Below are 27,224 nucleotides of genomic sequence, written 5' to 3' on the forward strand. Positions count from 1 at the left end.
GGTAGAAGTTGACCTCAGGTTTTTGTGGGCAACATATTGTCCACTAGATCAGTGGTTCTGATTGCTAGGCCCTATCTCAGAATTTCTGATTCAATAGGTCTGGGGTTGGACCCAAGAATTTGCACTTCTAACCAATTCCCAGGTTATGCTGATATTGGCCTGAGGACCATACCTGAAGAAGCACTGTAGTAGATTAACTGGAAAAATATCATTATACTTGTTTCACTCTACTTTTTATATTCCTAGCCCCTGACTGGTAAAGCTGCTTGATTTCCATCTCTGAGCTTACTGCTTAACTCTTAATTCGGTGTTAGTTCTGACGTAAGAAGAGGGTACTTAAGGCAATCAACCTCAGTGAATTGTCATTAAGTCCCATTCGCTACTGGTTCCTTTGACCTTGGTTCTCTATAGTTTAGATGGCTGAATTATAACTACTGTCCCTAATTTCTCAATGCTTGGCTCCTGGTCCCAGTGGTCCTATCTTCCCACTTCCCACCCCGATGACTAGGTTCACAACACTTACTTCCAGATCTCCCACATGTCAAATGCCTGTCATTTAAGCCATTTAAGCCCCAGCAAGTCAAGTGGACTCAACTTTGATATTTATAATATCCTAATTCCTGACTTTCAAATGATTCTCTATGGATGCTCTCAATAGTCATGTTGCCTTCTTCTATACAATATTTAATTTCATTGTAGCCCAGCTCTGATTTACAGATTTATGTCTCTGTTGGCCACTCCTTAGGTTGATGAATCAAGTTCACCCATACCTACACCTACACTTACACTGAGACTTACAATGCCATATCTAATCTTGCCCACTCCGTTTTAGGGTACAGTGAGGAGAGTCTTGGAGTCAGATAGACATGGGCTCAAATCTAAGCTCTACCATTTATTAATTATGCCATATTGCTTAGTAACTCAGTTTCTAAGAGCAAGACACCTAAGTTGTTCTAAGAAGTCAGAGAGGTTATATGTGTAAAGCATCAAAAACAGAGGTTTAACAGATTTATCAAATGTTAGTTTCCTTCTGTTCCTCCTGCTGCCTCTCCTGGATTATGCAGCTTCCTTGGGTGAACAGTTTAGTTGAAAAAACTAATATATTTTTCTGTAAAAACTTTTCTTTCAAATATCTATAATATCTTTTACTGGGCATTTTATTCAATCATAGAACTCTTTTAAAAAACCAATTCAGGATCAGCAAATTTAATTTTTTTTTTAATTTTTTGTGTGTTTATTCATTTTTGAAAGACAGAGAGAGACAGAGCACAAGCAGAGGTGGGGCAGAGAGAGAGGGGGACACAGAATCCAAAGCAGGCTCCAGGCTCCAAGCTGTCAGCGCAGAGCCCAACGCCGGGCTCGAACTCACGAACGGTGAGATCATGACCTGAGCCAAAGTCGGATGCTCAACCGACTCAGCCACCCAGGCGCCCCAGGATCAGCAAATTTAAAACTTAATTAAGGAAATGGTCATAGTGTATGTGTTAGGAATTGGCAGACGAGGAGGAAGTGATTCTGTTATTGACAATATAAGCCATATTTTCATTACTGCTTCTGGCAGTGTGAGAAGAATGTCTATGTCCTTCCTGATAGTATTTAGGATGACATACTTGATGCTTATTTTCTAAATAAACCTAATAACCATCCTAAGTTAAGCTACCATACAGACGATCCCCAGCATGAAAACTCATCATTTGAGTGATCAAGATAACATCATCAGTAATAAGTCATGTGGTAGTATCATGTACCCCCTAATATGAGTTTCTTCTTAAACTTGATGGCATCTCAGATCTCTTTGAGAATCTATTAAATCTTATAGACCTTTTCCACAGAAAAACGTACATATCCACCATTACGTTTCATGTGCTTTTCTCCTTGTAGGTTAAGAACTTGTGACCTTGAGCATAGGGGCATATACTAGCCCAGAACTGCATGCCATGGGAGTTTAAGGTAACAGAAAGAACATGGGATAGGTGTCAGAAGATCTGGAGTTAACTGCTCTTGCTCTGGAATTTAACAGACATCCAAGCTTGGGCTTATCATGTAACCTTTCAATTTATTACTTCTCATCTGTAATTTGGTAGGAAACCATCCTTAACTACTTCAACCTCACCTTACCTACAGGGTTGTTGTTAGAATCAAATGATTAAATGTACAGGCTAAGAAAATACTATTAATTGTAACTGACTTTACAGACATTAGTTATTAACATTACCTGGAAACCTACTGAATTTATAACCACAGGAGCAAGCCTGAAATACCCAAATTGTTGGAACACACTGAATATATCATACCAGAGAATTCATCTAATATATAAAGAACGATAATAATGGAATTGATAATTTTCTAAACTAGTCCTATACACTTCAAATATTAAAATAATCACAGCTAAAGTACTTGTGTCCCTTTTCATAGGAACTTTGGAGAAACTTCAAGTCAAGATCTCTCTCTGGGATTGACAAATTTAGATATTTTGAGTGGAGACCAAATCCAAGGAGAAAAAAGATGAACAGTCCCGTATTTCTCTCTACCCTCTAGGAAACATATTTCTTGCTATAAAAAAAAAAACCCATCTGAGATGGAACAAGTCATGCTGATTTAATTTTCTTTCAGGGGACACAGGGGAAGACAAAGCCTTCTGTGTGGGAACAAGAGTCCTATTGTAGCCTAAGTCTACTAATACAAGGTTTAGACGCTCTTTTAAAACTTTAGAGAAAAAAGAGATATTAAAACCAGTAAAGTAGGCTATGAATTTGATTGTATATTCTAACCACAATGTCATACATCTAAAGTGGCAGCTCTTCATGCCAGCAAAGTTAATTTCCTTATCCTGATTCCTCTTCCAGACCCAAGGCTGAGAATTATCAGTAGGACCAACTACACCGTCATCAGAAAACACTAATACCATCCATATTCCCTTGACTGACTACCCTAACAATCATGTTAATTTTTTATTTCTAAATAATATTGGATTTAAAGAAAAGTGTAAAGATAGTACAGACAGTTCTTGTATATTCGTCACCCAAATTCCCCTAAGGTTAACTTCTTATACAACTATGGTATATTCGTCAAAATTGACAATTAACATTGCTATAGTACTATTAAATATAGACCTTATCATATTTCCCTAATTTTTACACTAATGTCCTTTTTCTGTTCCAGGATCCAACCCACGATAACACCTTACGTTTACTGGTCATGACTCCTTGGCCTCCTCCAATCTGACAGTTTCTTGGTCTTTCCTTGCCTTTTAGAACCTTGAAGCTTTTGAAGAGTACTAGTTATTTTATAAAATGTTCCTCAATTTGGGTTTGTCTGGTGTCTTGTCATAATTAGACCGAGAGTATGGGTTTTAGGGAAGACAATCGCAGAGGTAACATGACGTTCTCATTGCCTCATATTAGGGGGTACATGATACTACCACATGACTTATTACTGATGATGTTATCTCGATCACTCAAATGATGAGTTTTCATGCTGGGGATCTGTCTGTATGGTAGCTTAACTTAGGATGGTTATTAGGTTTATTTAGAAAATAAGCAGAGGTTCAGCCACTCAATTAAGAAACACTGGGGCCTACTAAAGGCAGGATAGTCAGACAGGTATTTGTTTGAGCCCGTTTCTGGCACTGACTGTTTTGGAGCAAATTACTCAAGTCTCAGTTTCTCCACCTGTGAAACATAGCCTGGCACATAGCAAACATTCAATAAATGTTAATGTTGTTCCTTCTGGGGTTGATGGTGAGAGTAATAATGCTAATGTTATTCGCCAACTTGTGTGGTGTTTTCATCTGAGAGAGAAGTCAAACTTCGTGTCAGAAAACCACTATATGTTTATAAGATTTTTAACCTTTTTAAGTATAGTAAAATGTCCTATCCAAGAGATGCTTAACTAAAGATTAAATCTGTGGTTTCTTTCTTCTTTAGCAAGAGAAGTTTACAAATGCTTTGCCATTTGGGCAGGCATCGAAAGTAGTTGCGAAGCAAATTCTCTTGACCGGGTGAAGAATCACTTGTTCCAGTTTCTCTTAGCTGTGTGGTACAGAGCGAGTAGGCACCACTGTCCTGGGGGAAAGGTTTGGCAAGACCTGTTTTATTGGGGAGGGAGGGAGATTTGGGGTTGTTAGGTGACAGATCCTACAAAATGTCCTCAACTGGTACTCTTGGAGCTGGCTTGTGTGCTGGAATAGGGCTGCATGGATAGACTGAAGGAGCTGATTGTTGAGATCTATGACTCTGGAGCCCTAGTTTAGAGCGTGCTGAAAGAACTTGGCACTGACGCGTGGGCTCATCCTCCTCAAAGACTTGTTGCTGCCTCTGCAAGGATCTGGGCCAGTAAAAGCATCACTACAGTAGTGAGCAAGCACAATCTGTCAGGCTGTTCAGGGCCAGGCTTCAACCCAGCCTTTCTACATAGGAGTGAAAAACAGTAATGTCAGTGACCTGTTTAGAATCGCATTCCCTTGATACTCAGCATCAGAGAAGGGCTGAACCCTAGAGATATTGGAAAATGAGTAATTAATTGTTGGAGAATGGGTTGCCTCAAAAGGAAACTGGGCTGCTACTGAGGCATATGAGTGTCAGAATAATTAATTGGCAAAATAACAGAGGTATGCCTATATTTGCACCTTGTTTGTGGAAAAGTTTGTCAATTATATAACCATTCAACTTACCCATATCTTTTATATTCGCTACCCCTACAAACCTCTCTACAACGATTAATCGTTTTTTAGAACTCTCGAAAGGTAAAGGGCCCTTGGATTTATTTTTAGCAACACAGAAAGAACATGCATGTGGGGACCCTGCTGACACTCAGCAGCAAGGCTGCATTGGGAATAAAAATCCCCTGGGACACAGTGGGCGGCCGCAACCGCTGAAGCATATAGGAAAGCAGATTCGATCCCTGCGGCCATCAACAAAGGAAGAATGGGAACTCGGGGAGAGAGTATGGGCCTGAGAAGGAAACCTGAGACTGAGCAATTCCTTAAATTCAACTTAGAAATACAAACTACCTTTAGATTTGTGTGTGTGTAGTAATGCAAGAATCCCAAACTTGACAGAGTATTAGACACAGAAATCTTGCTATCATGGGGCATATCACCATTTTTGCTATTGTCCACAATCTATTCTGTTTGATTTATTCTCTCTGTTCTTACTATTATTATCCTAATTTGGGCCCTCACTAGTTTTCATTCTGCCTCTAATCTCCCCTTACTTATATCCATCCATCCTACTACTGCAAGGACACAGTGCTGATCTTTCTTCCGCCTAAAGACTACTTCATGAATAAAATCCAAATCATTCGTCTGGCCCTTGAGGCCCTCCATGACCTGACCCCAGCAGGACTTGACAGATTTATCTCCTCTGCCCCCACTTCCCTTCCACCTTACATCCTATATAGGCACATCTCTGAGTCATTAATCTTGATCTTTCCTGTTCTATAATAACATCCTTTCCCACCTTGTCCACTTCTATATGCCTAATCCTTTCCTATCTTCAAAACTGAAGTCAAAAGCTATCTCTTCAATGAAATCATCTTTGATTTTTTTCAGCTATAAGTGAGATCTCCCAGATTCTTAATCCCCTTAACATTTTATCTTTTTAGTTTATGATGTCAATTTTTACTTCATATTATAATTATTTATATACATTTTTTTTTTTTGGTGTCCTTACTAAACTGGAAGCTCCTTTGGAGTAAGACCCACTGTCTTATTAATCTTTTATTTCCCACAGGATGTATTAAAGTATCTTGCACAAAATTTTTTAAATAAATAAACACCTTGATGCCAAATACTGCATTTGTACAAACTTGATTATTTGTAGTATTAGTACATATACATTTACATATTTGTGGAAGTCTTTCAGAAGAAGCAAAATAAATTACCATTTAATATTATCAATAACAAAACTTTAACTTTAAAATATTTCTTTAAAAAATCCCAGGGGTACCTGGATGGCTCAGTTGGTTAAGCGTCCAACTTCAGCTCACGTCACAATCTCACAGTTCATGGGTTTGAGCCCTATGTCAGGCTCTGTGCTGACAGCTCAGAGCCAGGAGCCTGCTTCAGATTCTGTGTCCCCCCCTCTCTCTCTGCCCCTCCCCTGCTCACACTCTGTCTCTCTTTCCTTCAAAAATCAATAAACATTAAAAAAAAATTTTTTTTAATCCCAAACTGGCCTAAAAGTAGGCTAATAAAATAAACAAGTAGAAGAGTCTGCAGCATGGTTTAGGAAAGTACCATGTTTGATCAACAGCAACTGTATCAATTCACTGTGACATGTTATGTTAATGTTCTCAAAGGTCATCAATAGCTGGAAGAAAGATGTGTTGGGTTTTTTTTAATTATTTGACTACAGCTGTTCTTCTAGTTAATAATTAGAAGACCAGGAGGGCAGAGCACGCACTGTATTGAATGGAGGACGTAAGCTAGAAGTGTGCTGAAAAACATACAGAGCTATCTAAACTGTAACAGACACACATTATTTACACTTAAACTCAATGCACTCGGTGCCTTTTTCCGAGTAAGCCTCTGTCTGGCCATTTATTAACATTCAAATTTTAGTCTAATTTGTTTTACCGTGAACTTACCATGATACTTGGTGTAATATGCTTAAAATATCTTCTAAGACATAAACCATTGGCACTGTGCAAACATCTACTGGAACAAATTAATTACAATAGGAAACAGGCTGCGGTCAGTTACCTGCTTTTGACTAAGATGGCTGCCTTTTAAAATTCTACCTTCAAGGAAAAAATACAGAAGTGAATTTTAAGAAGATAATTTAAACTAGAGATTGGTACAATTGCAAGAAGAATAATTAGGGTATAAAATAAAATTACTTTTAAATAAAATTAAAGCTACGAGGCATTGTTCTGTTTTCCTAAGGAATAGCATAAGAATATGCTATAAGATTTCTTGAGTTTGGTACACAATATATATGCAAGTCTCTACCAGACATCTCTATCTGAATATACCACCATCACTTCAAAATGAACATGTTTAAAACCTAACATCATCATCTCCCTCTATCTTGCTTATATACCTGTATTCTTTATCTAGTTAATGGAATATCTCTTCACTCAGGCACCCAACCCAGAAAGAAACAAGGGAGAGTCATCTCTCTCTTTCCCTTTCCTCTGTACATATGAACAACCACCTAGCCCTGTATATTTTACTGTCCAAATACCTCTTACATTGGTTCCCACCTCTCCAGCACCATTGCCAATGCCAGTGCCAATGTCTTACATCAGGTCTTTAGCTCTCTTGCTTGGATTGTTACAATATCCTCCTTACTGGTCTCCTTGCCCCAGTTCACTCTCTCTATCCACCAGACTTCTGATAGAGGGATTTTTCTTTTTTTTCTCTTTGAAAGTTAATTGTTGTTAAAAAAACAAACAAACACATACTTTTTACATTTTACACTCACCTCTCAGAACACTTAATGGTACCAGCTAATGACAATATATAAAAAGCCCACCAGTTGCTTCAAATGGCTGCAAATTTTTACCATGTCCTGGTGTTAAAGTGGTTTGAACTCTTTGGAAAAACTGGTGTAACATTAAGTACCAAGATTTCAAATTCCCAGATTAGAAACAAGATTTTTAAGTCAGGAGGAAATTTAGTAAAAATTCAAGGCTAAAAGGAAATGTTAATAGAAAAACAAAAACAAAAATATTGTAAAAAAAAAAAAAAAAAAAGGATTTCCCCACTCCCCCAATGGCAGAGTGATTTTTCTTAAAAGCAAATCCAATATCCCCCCCTTACGGTATTCTTCAATGGATAAAGTTTGCATATTAGGCCTTTTATGGTCTGGCCCTGTTTATTTTATTCTTCATTCATTCATTCTATTCATTCATCAGCATTTACGAATCTACCTTGTGCTAGGCACTGTTCTAGGTGTTAGAGATACATGTTAGAGATACAACAGTAAACAGACAGACAAAAGTCTCGTCTCTTATCATTTCCTACTCTCCTGCAACCCTTCCTCTCCACTGCTAACAAGTGTTCTTGCCTTCAAGAAATAGTAAGCCACCTGCACTCTACTAAAGATCCCTTGTTCTTTCATACAAATTGCTACTCATTTTTCAAGTCGCAACCTAAACACAGCTTCGTCTCTTAAGACTTCCCTGAATCTCCTGTGCACTTTGTGAATACTCATAGCTTGTTTGCATTTCTATCTTTCCACTGAGAGTAAGCTCTGTGAGCACAGGGATAATGTCTTTGGACACGTAATTGCCAGACACAACGCCTTTATTAAATGAAGTGAGTGAAGAAAATGATACAGCTTTCCTCAATTGTTAATTTTTTCTACTAATAAATCACTTTTTCTTGATCTCCCAGAATTATAGGCAAAGTAATAAAGAGTTTACACAAGTAGCTGTTACTCCCAATTATTACCCAAGAGATGATTTTCAGAGCCCCATGTGAATATGAGCCTCTGAGGTTTGCCATCTTTTTTTTTTTTTTTCTTAATGTTTATTTATTTCTGAGACAGAGAGAGACAGCGTGAGCAGGGGAGGGACACAGAGAGAGGGAGACACAGAATCCGAAGCAGGCTCCAGGCTCTGAGCTGTCAGCACAGAGCCGACACAGGGCTTAAACCCACGGACTGTGAGATCATGACCTGAGCCAAAGTCGGACGCTCAACTGACTGAGCCACCCAGGCGCCCCTGAGGCTTGCCATCTTTTTATTTGACATCTATCTCAGCATAAGTCTACTTCATGAATAAAATTCTGCCTTCTGTCCCAGGGCATATTCCCATGATTAAAATTCAAAATAGTAAACATTTCAAAATATACTCACTGTACAGAAGCAACCACAGATTTTATGTAAAAGGATATTACACCACTACAGAACTTCTTTGTTGTCTTACAGAGACAGTCTAAAATCATGCACCTTGTATACTCGCCCGCTATGAATGCATTAAAAAAAAATCTCAAATCAGTATATAACTGTCTACATATAAAGCCAGCCCTAACAATATTTTAAGGGCCATATTAAGAGATCCAGGCTCTCACTAGGCAAAAGGCGTAAAACAAAAATGCTATCTGATTTCTCCATTCACTTATTAGACATATGTCCAAATATAAATCAGGAAAATATTAGAAATGCATTGCAAAAGCAAAAATGGAAAGTTGAGATATTGTAGACCAACTCCTTCCCAATTAAACAGGTTGGAACACCAATGGTGCTGTGAGGGGGCGGCCATCTGTCAGTATATAAAGGACTCTGTGTTTGCACATAAAGACGTTGCTCAACCCACATCTGGCTCCTGTGGCCAAGTTCTACCCTCACTGGGGCAACTCCCGCTGAAAGTACAGGGGCATAAGGCACAGGGAGATGAATTTTTTGAAAGCCAGCCGTTTGTTCCATGGGCATTAGATGTATGAGAGAATCAGGATGGAAACTGTGTCCACTTTTCTACTTCTATTTATTTTTAAAAAGAGAACAGGGAGGTGGAAACAGATAAGAATTTAAGTAGGTGTTAGGAGATCAGATTTCTCATTCCATTGTATAATCTCAGGAAATTCACTTAAATTTGCACAGGTTTTTTTTTTTTTTTTTCTCCTGATAGGTCTCCTTTTTTTTTTATTTTTATTTTTTTTATTTTTAACATTTATTCATTTATGAGAGACAGAGAGCACAAGGAGGGTAGGGGCAGAGAGAGAGGGAGACACAGAATCCGAAGCAGGCTCCAGGCTCTGAGCTGTCAGCACAGAGCCCAACGCGGGACTTGAACTCACAAGCTGTGAGATCATGACCTGAGCTGAAGTTGGACACTTAACCGAGTGAGCCACCCAGGCGCCCCTGACAGGTCTCCTTCTCAGTCCTCTGCCTTCCCAAATCATAACTTGAAGCATATCTCAGTTCCCACCTCCTCTGGAAAGCCTGTGTCCTTATTACTTCAGTTTATACCTTTCCTACTGTATTCTACTTAGAAATTCAGCATATATTTATAAGCTGTTTTATACTGGATTCTAGTAGTTTTGTACACTTCAGTCTAGCGTAGATTAAAGGCTTCTAGACAAGAGCAAAAGCAATAGTTTTACTCCAAAATTTTTGCCCCTCTTTGTGAGTCACCAATTCTATAATCTAATATACAATTTTTGTAATTATATAATATATCCCAAACTCCAGATCCAAGTTGCCAATATTTCAACCCCAACACTTTTACTTATTGGCTATTACCTAGTAAGTTGGGCAAAGTACCTAACTTCTGATTTTTTTTTCCTGTGCAAGTGAGAATTATAATAATAGTGCCTGCTGTGGCAATTAAATCAACTGTTACATGCAAAGGGCTTCGGACAGTGCCTAGCATGTGTTCAATTAACTTTAACTATTATTATTATTCTAGAATATAGATTGTCCGATTTTAAGAGGCTTAATATGTTTATGAAAATGGGAGAAAATAATTTAAACTTTTTTTCTGTTAGAATGAACAATTGCTTCCTTAGCCTACCAACAAAAACAAATATTCCAACACAGGTTGGATCCTCCTGTTTTGTGACTCACCAATTCTATTCCTCATGTTTTAAAAAGAAAAAATAGATTCAATTCCTGGGAGTTACTGAGCTGAATCTATGTGCCAGTCACAATGTAAGTGGACAAACACACACACAAGTTAAGTTTCACAAAAATCCTCATGTCACATACACTAATCCTATTTTACAGATGGAAACATTGAGGCTCAGAGAGATCAGATATCTTCATCAAGGTCATACAGTAAGAGGCTAAACCAAGAATAGAATCAAAGTCACAATTTTCAGATTCCACTTCCTTTTCACTATACACACACACACATACTACTTGCCTACAATTTGCTATTTCCTTAACTCATATATAATTTATAACAGAGCAGAATACAGAGGTTTTTCCTCATAGTTCACCCATATGCTCTTGCCAAAGTACACAGTCTTGTGACTTCCCATTTCTGTTCCTCTGGTCTTATGTCAATTTAACTTCCTTTCTGGTAGTAAGAAATGTCATGTATGGCTGGATTTAGAGCCCCTGGGCCTTCCTTCTAAAGACTTCCTCTAAGTACAGGTTTTTGAATGACTTTAGTGATACACCGCTTGTTCTGACAAGTTGCCTGAAATAACACTGTTAAAATTTTTTTAAATTAAATATTGCTCTGCAGTAACCCATAGAAAAGGATTACAGATTTACCACAAAAAAACTTAATACATCTATCATTGGGGCCATGGGCAATCAAGAGATAGGGCGAGTAAAACAAATAAAGATCGGTGGGAGCACAGAGGAAGGCTTGTTGGAAAAGAGGTCAAGAAGCTGAAAGGCCAAAGCATTGTTGGGATCATCTATAGATACTGAAATCGCCCAGAATTTTGACAGATGGAGTGATAGAGACAACAGTGAGCCATGTATGAGAAATAAGGGGTAGGGCCTGGTAGAGGGAACTGCAACAAGGAGGTAGAACAGCATGCCATGTTGCTGTGAGCTTCGGAGGTGGGGTTTTCAGGAAAAAGAAAGGACAAAAGGAGAGCATAAGGAAGAAAGGAGAGCACTCTGGAAGTGGCAAAGGGAAGCAAGGAAGATATCTATTCGAACTCCGGGTCCAGAGATAATAGTGAGAGAGAGAAACACATCACATTTAAGGGCTATGGGGGAAGCAAGGTCCTTCCAGATGCCAATTAGAAGATGACAGTAAAGGATATGAGAGATCAGCATACTTTGTATGCAGATAATATAAAATTGCACATTACTCATTAAAAAAAAGACCTACTAAGGATAATAGAACCCATTGGTTATATATGGAAAATAGTCCATGCAGATCAAGTAATAATAATAATAAAATACGGATATCTTCCACCTCCTGTTTAGCATCAATCATCCATCACCGAAAATCATATATTCTACATGAAATGCTAACAAAGAACCTATTTTCCAATATTTCAAATGAAAATAATTATAATTCGTTACATATCAACCCAAAACTACTAACAAACTTCCTAAAGTGTAACTAAAACACAGTAAAGCACCTACATCTAAGTAACAGACTCCCTTGTTAGGATGTAAAACGCTCAAAACATCACTCCCTGACCAAAAGGAACTGGTTGCTAACAGTTGTCTTATACACAGTAACATACTGCGCGTCTCTTTGTTGACCTGAGATGCACTTTACAAACCATCTACATGTGATACTGACATTCTAGCAATTATGCTTGGAATTTTTTTTTCTTTAATTTTTATCTATTTTTGAGAGACAGAGCACAAGTGGGGGAGGGGCAGAGAGCGAGAGACACACAGAAGTCAAAGCAGGCTCCAGGCTCTGCGCTGTCAGCACAGAGCCTGACACGGGTCTCGAAACCACTAGCTGTGAGATCATGATCTGAGCCGAACTCAGACGCTTAACCGACCGAGCCACCCAGGCACCCCTATGCTTGGAATTTAACACAAGACTTGCCACGTGTCACTTTGTTTAAAATGCTGTATATGGCATTATTGAGTTTCTGGGATACAAATGCAAATTTTTCTTATATAACCATCAGCCGAAACACATTGAATCAAGAGAAAAGAACATGCTAGGATATTTGAGTGTTAAATACCAAGACGTTTTCTACTAAGAAAAACAATTGTGTAATTGTGAAGTCATTCTGCTTCACAGAGTAAGCACTTGCTTATTACATTTGTTCAACTGGATTGAATGGTAGCTGTCGTATACAAACTTACGCAAGTTAACGATCCCCCTAAACATCAAAATTTTCATATTCAAAGTGGGAGAATAATAGTGCTCTCCTCAAGGGAGTTTTTTGAAAATTAAATGAGATAATGCACATAAAGCAGGTGGCACAGTGCCCTAGCTCACAGTACATGCTCAATAAATGGCTTCTAGTACTATTTTTATTGTCTGTCTAGAATGTGTAGATTGTAAAAATTTACACATGCATTTTCTTGTTTGATCCTTAAGACAAAACAACTATATTCAGGAGAGAAATAGGACATAGATTATTACCACTGCTTCACAAATGAAAAGACAAATGCTTTTAAAAAAGTAGTGATTTTCCCAAAGCTCCATGGTTACCCAGAAATATCTACAAGGATTGGAACCCTAAACCAGGGCTTGGCAAACTTTTTCTTAAAGAGCCAGACAGTAAATATTTTAGGCTTGTAGGCCACATGGTCTCTTTTGTAACTAGTCACTGGAGCACAAAAGCAGTCATGGATAATGTGTAGACAAATGAAGGCACCTGTGTTCCAATGACACTTTATTTGCAAAAACAGGCAGCCGACTGGATTTGGTTCATGGCTGTAGTTTACAGACCCCCTGCCCTGGATCCTGGAGTTACCAGGCCAAAGCATTTTTCCACTACTCTCTAGTTACGACCTATTTTCAGAATAGTGTTTAGCCGATGTACGCTAATGACCTTAACTGTCAGGGGAAAATAAAACAGAAAAAATTTATAAAAGATCAATGAAAAGAGTAAGATATTACATGAATTTTAGAATGACCGTTTTCCCCTCCTCTCCAGCTTTTAAAACTCTCTCTCAATCCTCCCCTTCTTTCTCCTCTAAGACAGCAGTTTGGCCTAGAGGTAAACACGGTTTTCTCTCTCCAAAGTACTCAAGAAAAAATGTATTTGCAGAATCTTATTCTAAAGGAAGCAGCAGACATGCCATTGGATATCAGAATGAACTAACTTCTCCAAATCTCATCTTTTAAAGTGGTAAGAAAGGTGGGCCCTCTGAATATGATGTGCAGGCATGCTTTTAGCGGACCGAAGGGAACAATGATAAGCGACTGCTGTATTCTCAGCTTCAAATAACAGAATGATTACCAGCTTTCTCATTATGGAAGCAGTATGGCATGGTGATAAGAACACTCACTGGGTTTGGAATCCTAACTGGGAATGCGTCCTCTGCCACTTAGTGTCCTTATGATTTAATAACCTATGTAAAGAGTTGTGAAGATTAAAACAAACAACTATTTTAAAATACTAATGGTCATAAGCATTGATTATTGTTGCATTTGAAGTTATAAACTTCTTAATCAAGTTCACATATTTTTAAAAATTTTTTTTTATGTTTGCTTATTTTTGACAGAGTGTGTGAGGGGGAAGGAGCAGAGAGGGAGGCACAGAATCCGAAGCAGGCCCCAGGCTCTGAGCTGGCAGCACAGAGCCCGACGCGGGGCTCGAACTCACTGGCCGTGAGATCATGACCTGAGCCGAAGTCGGACACTCAACCAAGTGAGCCACCCAGGCGCCCCCTTTTTTTTTTTTTAAGTAGGCTCCATGCCCAGTGTGGAGCCCAACATGGAGCCTGAACTCACAACCCTGAGATCAAGACCTGAGCTAAGGTCAAGAGTCAGACACCTAACCAACTGAGCCACCGAGGTGCCCCACATCTATATTTTTAGGAGAAGTACACTATGATACAATATTGCATAATAGTACAATATGATTTATAAAGCAAGATAGCTACTCCTACTATAAAGAAACCTTTCTGCCAAGGAGATAAAAGTTCTTTAAAAATACTCTCTCATTTAAGCCAACAATATTCCCTTGAAATTAAAACAAAACAGAATGCATTGTGTGATGTGTGCTAGGCATTTTACATACATCTATTTATTTAACCTTCACAACAACCCTGAAAAGAAACTGAGGCTCAGAGAAATGAAATAACTTGCTGAAAGCACAAAGCTCCTAAGTGGCAACAGATCCTGGATCTACACCCAAGTCAGATTGATTTTAAAGATTGTGTTCTTTTCATTACATAACACTGTCTCTTCAGCGTTTTGACTTGGGGTCCACAAAAAGGTGCCTCATACTAGGTCAAAGAATAATTACATTCAATGTCAGAGAAGGCAAATCCTCAGATTATGGGACACTGTTCTACTGTATTAAGTCACCTCCAAATAACATACTATTTTAAAGGCAATTTCCAGACAATTGTTGTTTAATCAAGTTTCATCCCCAAAACATGCGGGCGAAACCAGTCTTTTCCCCACTAGTTAGAGAAATTCGGATATGACCGACACTAAGCCTTAGACGTGCAAAGAAACAGCTCCAGAATTTTGATAAGAGAAAAAATAAAGAGTAAGTTTCCTGAAACTCCAATGGCATGTGAATTAACATAACAAGAATATTTCCACTGGAAATGCCAGGAAGTTATCACTTCCAGAAAGGAGACTGCTTTCTCAATGATTTTTTCTCCCCGTGAAATTTAGAGAAATTATCACAAAGCAAAATTGGTGACCCAGGGGCTTTTGAAGAACTCTATCAGTTAATTAGAGGTTTTTTAATTCTGCTATTAAATATAATTTCCAAAGTGAGGAAATAAAATTTTATTAAATATTTTCTAAATCTATGCCCCCCCCCTCTTTATTTAAACCAGTCTGGTCCTGGAGAGCCAGCGCCTTTTCTTTTTCTTGATGAAATAACTTCACCTCCCCCCTCTGCTGCTTACCTGCTGCAGAGCATGCTGAGGGCTCCGTGTGGACTACAGTCACACGGCAGACAGAGCCCAGACGTGTGATTCAGGTAAAAGCCCTCCCTGCAGATGTCACAGTGAAGCCCTTGATAATGTGGCTGGCACTCACACTGCCCTGTGGTCTGGTTGCAGCGATTCACATCCAGACTTCCCACCACAGAGCAGTTACATACATATTCTGTAAGGACAGAAGGAAAGAGACATTATTAACTAAGATTTAATGCTTTCTTAATAAAATGAACTCTATTTTATTTTTCCTGATAAATGTTCATGACAGTTGTGTTAGGGTGGATAAAATTGATTCCAGTTCAAATTCACTTTCTATCCCGTTTAGTTTGTTTAAAATGGGAAATAAGTAAAGTATGTAAAACTATACATCATTCCTAATTATAAAGCTAACATTCTCAATGTCCTTGCCGGTACTCTTCATCTTCTAGCCCTTTACCTTTTACCTTTTTACCTTTTACAGTGTGTGTATTGGATTGGGGGTGCTTCCTGTATACCACTAAGTTTTTCTGGACTGGAAACCTCCAAAGGCAGGGCCTATGCTTACCTCCATGGCACGGACAGCACATGCTGGAAATGACAACATGTTGAATAATAAATAGCCCCATTGTATAGCCGCAAAGGCCTGAGGCTCAAATGGTTAACTGTGGTAACTTACACAGGTCAGACAAAATTGTGCTACAGCTGGAATCATAAACTAATGTGTTCTTTCGAGGAAGGAATTAATAGAGAATTGAAACTTTAAGGTAAGGAAGAGGACGAACAATAAATCCTAGACAAGGAAGTTTACACAGTCGTCCTGATCAGTGGGCTAAAACCAATCACAGTTTAAATCTCTTTCCTAAGTTACAAGATTTGGAAAATAAACTTTCCTTTAGCTACATTTCAAAGAGTTCTTTGGATGAAAATATTTAGAGGTCCTTGGCTTTAGCCTTTAAATGTAGATATAGTTAAAGGTCAGCTCAAATTTGGTTTTTGCTATTGTTTATACTCATTTAATCAAGAAAGTATTTTCAACATGGCTTGACACAGTATCAACACAGGACTTTGTAAGCATGTCAAAAACAAGTAAAGTCAACTGCAGATAAAATAAAACCTTGTACACAGTTTAGGAATAGCCCCAACTCCAAAACAGCTATAAATCTAGGTTTAACGACCCCCCCAAAAAATCTATGGTACAAATTATACTTCTGAGTAGGTAAGGCACTGTATGAAATGGCATTATATGGACAAAAATTTAGCTTGGAAAAAATATTTAATGTCATTTGTGACAATTTTTTTTAAATGTTTATTTTTTTGAGAGAGAGTATGCACACAAGCAGGGGAGAGGCAGAGGGAGAGGGAGAGAGAGAATCCCAAGCAGGCTGTTGGCACAGTGACCAATGCGGGCTCACAAACTGAGGTCACAACCTGAGCCAATTTTTGATGGTTTTTTTTTTAAAGGTTTATTCAGTTTTGAGAAAGAGAGAGAGACAGAGTGTGAGCAGGGGAGGGGCAGAGAGAGAGAGAGGGAGACACAGAATCCAAAGCAGGCTCCAGGTCCCACACTGTCAGCACAGAGCCTGACATGGGGCTCAAACTCACAAACCATGAGATCATGATCTGAGCTGAAGTCAGACGCTTAACCAACTGAGCAACCCAGGCGCCCCTGATGGTTTTTAAAAAGTTACTGAATAATTGCAAATCCAGGGTCTTAAACAGAATGTTATAAAGGAGTTTGCTCCTCTAGTCTAGAAGAGGAAATTAAAATTCTCCTTTTTTTTTTTAAGAGAGAAAGAGAAAGAAAGTGCATGTGGGGGAGGTGCAGAGAGAGGGGGACAGAGAGAATCTTAAGTAGGCTCTACACTTAGCGGAGCCCGATACAGGGCTTAATCCCACAACCTGAGATTGTGACCTGAGCTGAAATCAAGTGTCAGATGCTTAACCAACCAAGCCATCCAGGAGTCTCAGAAATTAAAATTCTTAATGTCATCACAAGCAACTTATCCACACAAGTCAAAGCAAAGGATTCCACAGAGAAACTCCCACTTAGCCACATCCATACCAACTCTATACCTCCCACACTTCTTCAGTTCCTAACTTTTGGGGTCACCTAACCTCCCTGCTCTTTCCATCTCTTCTAATTTGTAAATAGGTCAAATGAATTAATATACATATATTGGTAAGTGATTTACCTTATGCATAATTCAAGGGTAGTAAATTAGTTACAAATCCCAGAGAGGAATTCAAGATTTCTTTAGCCCCAAACTTAGGAAAGGTATCAGCTTCCCATCTCAGTCAACTTTCTTATTTTTACTAGGCTACACTAGAATGACAAATTCTTTGCCAGAGTTACTTGCTTTCACATTATTTCTAGTTTCTGGGTGTGTGTGTGTGTGTGTGTGTGTGTGTGTGTGTGTGTGTGTGATTTTTGTAAATAAGGAAGCCATGTCTAGTGGTCTGAAAACCTGCCAATGACAACTTCATGGTAAGACCTTCACTCCACCAAAAATGACCAGAACGCTTAAAATAACATTTTTCTTCCAAATGTGGCACAATTTCAATATACATCTAATTCCTCCTGCTGGACCAGTTTCATCACAAGTAAAACTAACCAAATTGTGCTGGCGTGGGCAGATCTAGCTCAAGAAAAATGAACAGGTTAAGTAAAAACTCTAAGACTGAGAGTTTTATTCTACTATTTCCTTACTAATGTACTTCCATCTGAAACCCGAATCAGTGTTCCCATTCAGTGGGGTAAGGTGAGTAGTATATTTTTATAGGAACGTAATAAATCTAAAACCTTTGAGGAAAAAACTGGCTGTTTGTTTTTCATTAAAGTTGTAATGGATAAACTTCAGTACTAACCGAGTTCACTGGGTATTTAATACTTATATGGAACCAAGTCAATCTCTTCAATATCCTCTGAACATATTCTTCTTAGTTTCATCTTTGGACCTTTGTTCATTCTGTCCCCGTTGAAATGCTCTCTCCTCTCCACATATTCAAACCTCTCCCCTATTTCAAGAATCAGCTGAAACTTACTCCTCCATAAACTCTAATTCTATTACCCCAGTGTGAATCTGTAACAACATCTACTACGTATAGCTCTTGTATGCCAGTAATTTGAAGAGGCAGTAAAGTGTAGCAGTTATGAGCACAGACGTAGAGGCAGACAGCTACAGGCTTACATTTACAGCTCTCTCACTTACTAAGTGATGACCTTAGACAAGTTAACTAACCCCTTATGCCTCCCTTTTCTTATCTGTAAACAGGGCATAATATAGTGCCTATAACACTTAGTCCCAACACCTAAGCTGGAGGTAGTTTGGAGTGCTGAAACAAGTAATACAATAGCGAGAAGAAAGAGACAGCAGATAAAGTAACATAGGGAGAACTCAGATGTCAGATTCCTAGGCCACAGCTCTGTTTGTTATACCCTGTGGACAAGAAAGCCTAGAATCGGGTTTATTACTATGGCGGTTTTTGACAATGTTTAAGAAATAGAATTAGTGTCCTGACATTCAGAACTCCAAGTTGTGGGTTATCTAGGAAGAAAATAAGATGGTATCCTATGTATTCTGGGCTTCATTACCAATACGGGTGCCTACAAATACAACGAAAACAGAAGTGTTGAGGCTATGGTTTCAAAGAGGAAGAAAAAGAGCATTTATTGGTTCTACACCTCTTGTATTAATCACCCTAACAGTAGCGGCATACAAGGCAAATATCTCAGCAAGAGAGACTGCATTCATGCCAGGAAGGGGGTTGACTTATGAAGACAAAATGCACTGTCATGTTAACGTTCCTCCCCAAAGTAACCAAAGTAAAGGAAGTTGAAGAGAAGCATACCGAGTGCCAGGAAGCATGTACATCTTTCCTGTCTGGAGCTCAGAATCTGAGGCTTTATCCCAGGGATTGACCTCAGATGAAAGGACCCGAGTTAAATGACTAGCATGAGCAATAGCAATAAAGGCAAAGCACTATGAATATCCAATAAACTGTGTCAGGATAACCTGTTAGCCTGTAAGTAGAGGAAAATCTCAGACCCTTCACAGTTCCTGGCATTTATGTGGAACCAGACAGGAGTTAATGCAGAAATAATGCAGTTTAGTAGAAGGCAGGCAGTATAAAAAAAGAAGAAAGGAATTTCAATTGAGAGAAGCAGTGGGAAGGACTTACAGCCAAAAACAAGAGATGAAGTGGTGACTTTTTAATGAGGTAGCCTCTTAGACAGCAGAGCAGCACAAAGGAGTCAGTGACGTGACTGATGTTAAGTCACTAGTATTAATGGTAATGGCAACGAAACAGTATGAAGACGACACAAAAGCTAATCACAGACAAGTCTGGACGAAATGCCAAAATCTCATTTGGTTGCCTAAGAGTAAACATGAAGTAAATTCTCCATCATTTGAGCTGTGGGTTTCCTTTCAATGCCCTGTGGTTCTTGGGAAAGCTCTATAGAGAAATAATTAGGAAAAAAGTAACATAAATGTTAGCAGAGAGATGGCAATCTTTGGCAATATCTTTTTCTTTTTGTTTGGCTTCTGAAGAGCAATGAAATACTTTGAAGAACAATGATCTCAACCCTAAAGAAGAACAAGGAGCTAAAATCTGGTCCACACTACTTGAAACTATAAATAAAGGCCAAAGGAAGAGACAGTAAGTAGCTTGGCATTTTTCTCTGAGAACTTGAACTCACAGGATGATTTTGTAGTAGAAGTATCCAAAGTAATCATTGCATTTAAATCAAACACTGCCCTTTTTCAAACATTCCTTACCAAGGGCCAAGAGATGGACATTTTCAGCAATGGAAAATAAATATAGAGTAGCTTTGTTTAGAAGTCCCATAAACTCTCCCATCCCCTCTGTGCAAACACCTGTCCTGGTAAGAGATCATCTCCCTGAACATACTAAAGATCTTTTCTTCTTCTTTTTTTTTTTTTAATATGAAACTTAGTGTCAAATTGGTTTCCATACAACACCCAGTGCTCCTCCCAACAGGTGCCCTCCTCAGTGCCTATCACCCACCCTCCCCACCCTCCCCCCCATCAACCCTCAGTTTGTTCTCAGTTTTTAAGAGTCCTAAAGATCTTTTCTTATACACCTCATAGGCTTCTTTCTGCATCCAGCTTTTAACCACCTCATGTCACTGCTCAGTGAAAAGCCCCTCATATCTTCTAGAGAATTTTAATTGTGTTTTGGTATCTGCAACTCCTTTGATGGTAGATTTTAGAAAAAAATATTAATTGTGATACTATGTCGCAATTAGTGTGTCCTCTCTCTGTCTCTTTTTGAAGTCCTTTCTGAGTGTCGTAATTAACTATGATGTCTGGAGACTCAAGCAATTTGGTACAATAGTGTGTTAGCCTTTTTCAGATAAAAAAGAACTATAAAAGCAGTAAATGAAAGATTTGGGTAAGAAAATGAAAAAACTGTGTCCCCAGTCAATTCATGATGTAAATGTCATAGAATAAATAAATGTTAATTGATAACAGCACTGCTGCTGAACTAAACTGATTACAAAACAAATATTGCATTTATGCATAGATACTGGAAAATACTTGTAAATATAACTAACACAGTACTCACAGGAATCTGGTTCAGGAATATAGCCTGAAATTCTATCTATAGCCTCTTGCAAAATTGTGGGAAAACCTTTGCAAAACTCAGTTCCTGGAACCTTTTCATTCTTTCAACAATTATTTCACTCTTGCTTTCAATACCTTAGATATTGAAAGAATTAAAAAATTATCTATTAAGAATATGAAAAACTGCTCTAGGCTATTCCAAAACTTTTCATTCTTCCCTATAGTCCAAAGACATATAAAATGTACTATAATATTTATTTGATGCATTTTCTGTTCAAAGTTAAAGTAGCAAAAGCTAGAAGACATGTATTTAAAATGTATCAAGGCTCAGTGCTTAATCTTAGTACCAAAATTTAAAACATTAATAGAACTGAATATCATGAGTAAATTTTATTGGATGTATATTTTAAAATAAACAAAAACTTCTTTTAAAAGCAATGAGGTTTTACTAGACTACATTGTTAAATTTTGCAAGAAGAAACTGTGCCACAAGTAACTGATTTAGCTGGACTGTGGCACTAACATCACACGAGACCCAACTGATACTTCAAGTCTTTTTCAAAGCTAATGTTACAATTAAGATAGCAAGAATTGACTAATGCTTCAGTTGATTACTGCACAAAATGCTATGGAACATTTTAGGATTTAAAACGTTATAAGGGGTGCCTGGGTGGCTCAGGTGGCTAAAGCATCCGACTCTTGATCTCGACTCAGGTGCTGATCTCACAGTTCGTGAGATCGAGCCCCATGACCAGCTCTGTGCTCCTGTGTACAATGAAGCAGAAGAAGAAAAAATAAAATACAAAGATATATAGGATTCTCATCCCTTTTTCATATACAATTATTTCTTTTCCTTTGAGATTCATCATTAAAAACCTACTCTATTTAAACAAACACCAGGGAAATACATGTAAGTGTAACAACTTTGAATCTACCCCGTCTATCCAACATAAAATTTCACTCTTTTCCACAAACCTAGGATAGTATCTACAAAAATAACATCTCTCCGGATTTTCAAGTTGAAAAAAAAAAATGGAAAAGTAATTGTCAGAATCAAGCAGGAAGACCTAATTCAAACCTCTGCTCATATATCAAAAGAATACAAAATGACAATAATATTGTCTGGACTACAGGCCTGACTTCCTAAGGGTCTGGTGTCTTTATTTCAAAATGTACTTTTTATTCGGCTCATATTCCATCTTTGTAGGTTTAGAGTAAAGGAATCTTGGAAAGGCCTCATTCTAGAGAAAAGGAATTATCAACACAGAATTTTTATTTTTATAAAAGGTCTTACCCTAGCATAACACTGATACTCAAATTACATTTCACATTTATGTTATGCCAGGGTAGGGTCACAAATCTTTGCAAAACTGGGAAATTCAATATTAAAGTTGATGAGTTTCTTACATTAAACCAGACTTCGCACAAACATGGAAAGTTTTAAAGCCACTACTTTTAAAGAACAGCTTTAAGCTTTACCTTTTAAAATAAAAATATACCCATTAAAATTCCCAGTCACAATTCACTGTCACAAAACATTTCTTCTACTTTATGGAAGACACATGAAAAAAAATTGGGGGATGCGCCTGGGTGGCTCAGTAGGTTGGGCGTCTGACTTCGGCTCAGGTCGTGATTTCACGGTTTATGGGTTCAAACCCCACATCGGGCTCTGTGCTGACAGCTCAGAGCCTGGAGCCTGCTTCCGATTCTATGTCTTCCTCTCTCTGCCCCTCCCCTGCTCCTGTGCTTGCTCTCTCTCTCTCTCTCTCTCTCTCTCTCTCTCTCTCTCACGCACACACACACACACACACACACACACAAATAAATAAACATTAAAAAATATTTTTTAAAAAATTGGGTAACAACGACAGAGGTTTTGTAGAAAATTTTCTGTCTCACACTTAAGGACCATGTCGTTAGTGCTTTTCCCTGGCTCACTGCCAGTTTTCCACAATTCAAAGACAATTCATCTAATTAATGAGACAAAATGACAAGTTCTGGGAAAGGATGTAACAACCAGCTTTTACTACTAATTATAACCAAGCTGATATGACCAAGCTGATATGCAAGTTGAGCATGCACTGCATGTACATCCAATATGACACTAAAAACTTCACATGCTCACATCCTTTATCATCCCCACAATCCTGTGCGGTAGGTGCCCTGAAGGAGGAGTGTGAGTCTTCACAGAAATGAATCACACAACTAACCAGTGCTGGAAAACAGATTGTAACCCAAACTGAATAACTCCAAAATTCAAGTCTTTTCGCTACAAGAAACTATTGACTATATAAACAAGTAAAAAGGAGCATCTGGCTGGCTCCCGTCAGTTAAGCATCCGACTCAATTTTGGCTCAAGTCATGATCTCACAGTTGGTGAGATTGAGCCCCACATTGGGCTCTGTGCTGACAGCACAGACCCTGCTTGGGATTCTCTCTCTCCCTCTCTCTCTGCCCCTCCCCTGCACTCTCTCTCTCAAAATACGTAAACTTTTAAAAATAATAATAAAAAAAATAAAAACAAGAAAAAAAAAAAAAACACTTAGAAAGACCCAGGATATCTTAAGACCAGAATTTGCTGCTAATTAGCCAGCTCTGTGAATTTCAGTAAGTCTGGAGTTTCAGTGCCTCAATTTATAAAATATAGATAATTCTTGCCATCTGCCTATATGAAATACTTAGGGATAAAGCTAACATAATACATGCATGATATTTATGCTAAAAACTATAAGACACTAAAGGAAAAAACAAGGCAAAAAGACCTAAATAAATAGACAGACATAGCATAACAATTAGATCTATAGATTCAGTGAACCCCAGTCAAAATCCCAGCCAAAGAATAAAGTTGGAAGACTTTCAGTAACTGATTTCAAGACTTACTTTAAAGCTATAGTAATCAAGACAATGTGTTATTGGTGAAAGAACAGACACAAAGGTCAATGGAACAGTTAGCTCAGTAACAGAGCCTCATAAATATCCTCAACCAATTTTTGACAGAGTGCAAGAGAAACTCAATGGGGAAAGGATAATTTTTTCAATAAATGGTGTTGGAACAGAAGTGCGTCCATAAACAAAAAACTGAACTTTGATCTAAACTCACACCTTGTTCAAAAATTGACTCAAAATAGATCACAGCCCCAAAAGTAAAATGTAAAACTATAAGACCTCTAGAAGAAAACATAGCACAAAATGTGATTGATTTTGAGCGGGCAAACAACTTTTAGAATCAACACCAAAAGCGAGATCCATAAGAGGAAAATTTATAAATTGCACTTCATTAAAATTTAAAACTTTTGCTTTTTATAAAACTACTAAGAGAACGAAAACACAGCCACCAACTGGGAGAATATTTGCAAACCACATTTCTGTCAAAGGACTTGTATCAAGATATATAGGGGCACCTGGCTGGCTTAGTCAGTACAGCATACAAGTCCTGATCTCAGAGTTGTAGGTTCGAGTCCCATGTTGGACATAGAGATTACTTAAAAACAACATCTTTAGGGGCACCTGGGTGGCTCAGTTGGTTGAGTGTCTGACTCTTGGTTTCAGTTCAGGTCATGATCTCATGGTTCATCAGTTCAAGCCCCACACCAGGCTCTGCACTGACAGTGCAAGGCCTACTTGGGATTCTCTCTCCCTCTCTCTCTGCCACTCCCCTACTCATGCTGTCTCTGTCTCTCTTAAATAAATAAACTTAAAAAAATAAAATAGGGGCACCTGAGTGGCTCAGTTCATTAAAGGTCCACTTCAGCTCAGGTCATGATCTCACGGTTCATGAGTATGAGCCCCGTGTTGGGCTCTGTGCTGACTCAGAGCCTGGAGCCTGCTTCAGATTCCGTGTCTCCCTCTCTCTCTGCCCTTCCCCTGCTCACGTTCTCGTTCTCTCTCTCCCTCTCTCTCTCTCTCTCCCTGTGTCTCTGTCTCAAAAATAGATAAACATTGAAAATAATAATGTAGTAAAATAAAATATTTAAATAAAAAAAGAATATACAAAGAACTCTCAAAATTTAACAGTAAGAAAATGACCCAATTTAAAAATTGTCTGAAAAGACACTTCAACAAAGAAGTTGTATGTATCACAAATAAGAAATTGAAAAGATGCTCCACATCTCTTATTGGGAAAATGCAAGTTGAAACCATAATGACATGCTACTACACACTGAATAGAAGGGCTAAATTTACAAAAACTGGCAGTGCCCTGTGCTGTGAGTGGTGCTGAGCCACTAGAACTCTTACATGTTACTAATCGGAATGCTTAGAAAACAATCTGGCAGTTTCTTATAAACTTAAGTTTATACTTACCATATGAGCCAGCAGTTCTACTCCTAGATATTTATCCAAGAGGAATGAAAACTTATGTTCCCAGGTAAGTATAAGTGAATGTTTACAGCAGGTTTCTTCATAACTAAAAACTGAAATTAACCTAAATGTATGGAGTTTGCTCAAAAAGTTAAAAATAGAACTACCCTATGATCCAGCAATCACACTACTAGGTATTTACCCAAAGGATACAAAAATACTAATTTGAAGGGATACAGGCACCCCAATGTTTACAGCCGCATTATCAACAACAGACTAAGTATTCACTGACTGATAAATGGATAAAGAAGATGTGGGGTGTGTGTGTGTGTGTGTGTGTGTGTGTGTGTGTGTGTGTGTGTGTGATGGAATATTACTCAGTCATAAAAAAGAATGAAATCTTGCCATTTGCAATGCCATGGATAGAAGCAAATTAAGTCAGTCAGAGAAAGACAAACACCATATGCTTTCACTCGTGCAATTTAAGAAACAAAACAAATGATCATAAGAGGAGAAAACAAGAGAGGAGTAAGCCAAGAAACAAACTCTTAACTACAGAGAACAAACTGATGTTTACCAGAGGGGAGGTGGATGGGGGGATGGGTTAAATGAGTGACAGGCATGAAGGAGGGCACTTGTGATGAGCACTGGATGTTGCATGTAAGTGTTGAATCACTAAATTCTACACCTGAAACTAAGAAAGAATGAAAGAACAAAAGAAAGAAAGTAAAGAACCTAAATGGTGAATGGTTAAATAAACTGTGGTCCTTTTTATGTGATAGACTAATACATTTTTGACATCAGAATCTGATTCTGATCTATTAACTTGATCTGTCTATTCTCGTATGAGTGCAGTAAAAAAAAATAAAAGTTTTAACAACTGCAGCTTTATAACGAGTTTTACTACTTTGTCCTCCTTTACCTTTTCTTTCAGTTGATAGCTATTCACATTTCTGTTTGAACTCTACTGTCACATTTCCTCCAAAAAAGATCCTATTGTGGTTTTCCCATTAATTCCATTTATTCTAAAAGTTACCATATCAAAAATTCCTTACAATATTCAATTTTTCTACTGTCAGCACAGGTAAGCCTCTCCATTTATTCAGTCTTCCTCTATATCTCTCAGCCAAATTTCATAATTTAAAATATATGTATATGAGTTTCATACATATCTTGGTGAGATTATCCTAAACTTTTTATCACTAAGGGTAGTGGCAGCAGTAGTGGTTAGTGTGATTTTTTTTCCCCCACTATCTCTTCTAATTATTATTAACTAGAAATATTTATTAAGTTCATTTTCTGGAGATGTCCACATAGTCATTTTAATGAACTCATGATTTCTAATGGTTTTTCCCTTGGTTCTTTTGAGTAAGACTTCTCTTTTTAAGTTAAATGGAGTGAGGTCTCCCACTGAAGGTCACATCTTACCTGGCTATCGGTAGATATAATTCTGAGTTTCCTCAACCACAACAGTTTGTTGTTAAAACAGAGCAAAGCATTTCACACAAGGCTTATCTTAATCCCCAGGTCAGCCTTATTATTAATCATAATAAAAGTAATTACTACTTACTATTACCTACAACGTCTCAGCCTTTGTCAGTCACACATTTTACTTAAATGAGCACTCAGCTTCACAACAACCTTGCAAGAACAGGGATGAATCCGGAATAGGGAATACGAAGAGGGAAACTAGAACTTAAAGAAACCAAAGAGCTGCCCAAGACCACAGAGTTACTGTAAGCGGTGAGACAGCATTCAAACCCAGGTTCCTTTTACTCCAGTGCTCTTCCTCATTCGACTTCACCACCGAGCTGTCTTCCTTTTAAAAAGGGAAGGAGAGAAGGGGAAAAAGAAGAAAAATAGAAATTTCCACCTACAACTGTTAAATGCCACTGGGCTT

At 38.1% G+C, this 27,224-nt stretch overlaps 1 protein-coding gene and 1 long non-coding RNA gene across 2 annotated transcripts in view; both read right to left on the reverse strand.

Annotated features, from left to right (window-relative positions):
- The window catches only part of MEGF9 (multiple EGF like domains 9), an 89,187-nt gene that overhangs the window by 29,314 nt on the left and 32,649 nt on the right, over positions 1-27,224 (reverse strand). The window contains exon 2 of the mRNA XM_047068670.1: positions 15,426-15,627. Within this exon, the coding sequence (XP_046924626.1) occupies positions 15,426-15,627 (202 nt within the window). The remainder of the gene's footprint in view (positions 1-15,425; positions 15,628-27,224) is intronic.
- Positions 1,415-12,235, reverse strand: LOC124503554 (uncharacterized). The gene is made up of 3 exons (XR_006960207.1): positions 12,225-12,235; positions 8,607-8,609; positions 1,415-4,136 (listed from the first exon to the last, which is right to left on the reverse strand). It is a non-coding gene; the product is annotated as an uncharacterized LOC124503554 (long non-coding RNA).

This window comes from Lynx rufus, unplaced genomic scaffold (genome assembly GCF_022079265.1).
Source record: "Lynx rufus isolate CCGP_SWC_20201006 ecotype Redwood Valley unplaced genomic scaffold, mLynRuf1.p SCAF_10, whole genome shotgun sequence".
Taxonomy (NCBI): Eukaryota; Metazoa; Chordata; class Mammalia; order Carnivora; family Felidae; genus Lynx; species Lynx rufus.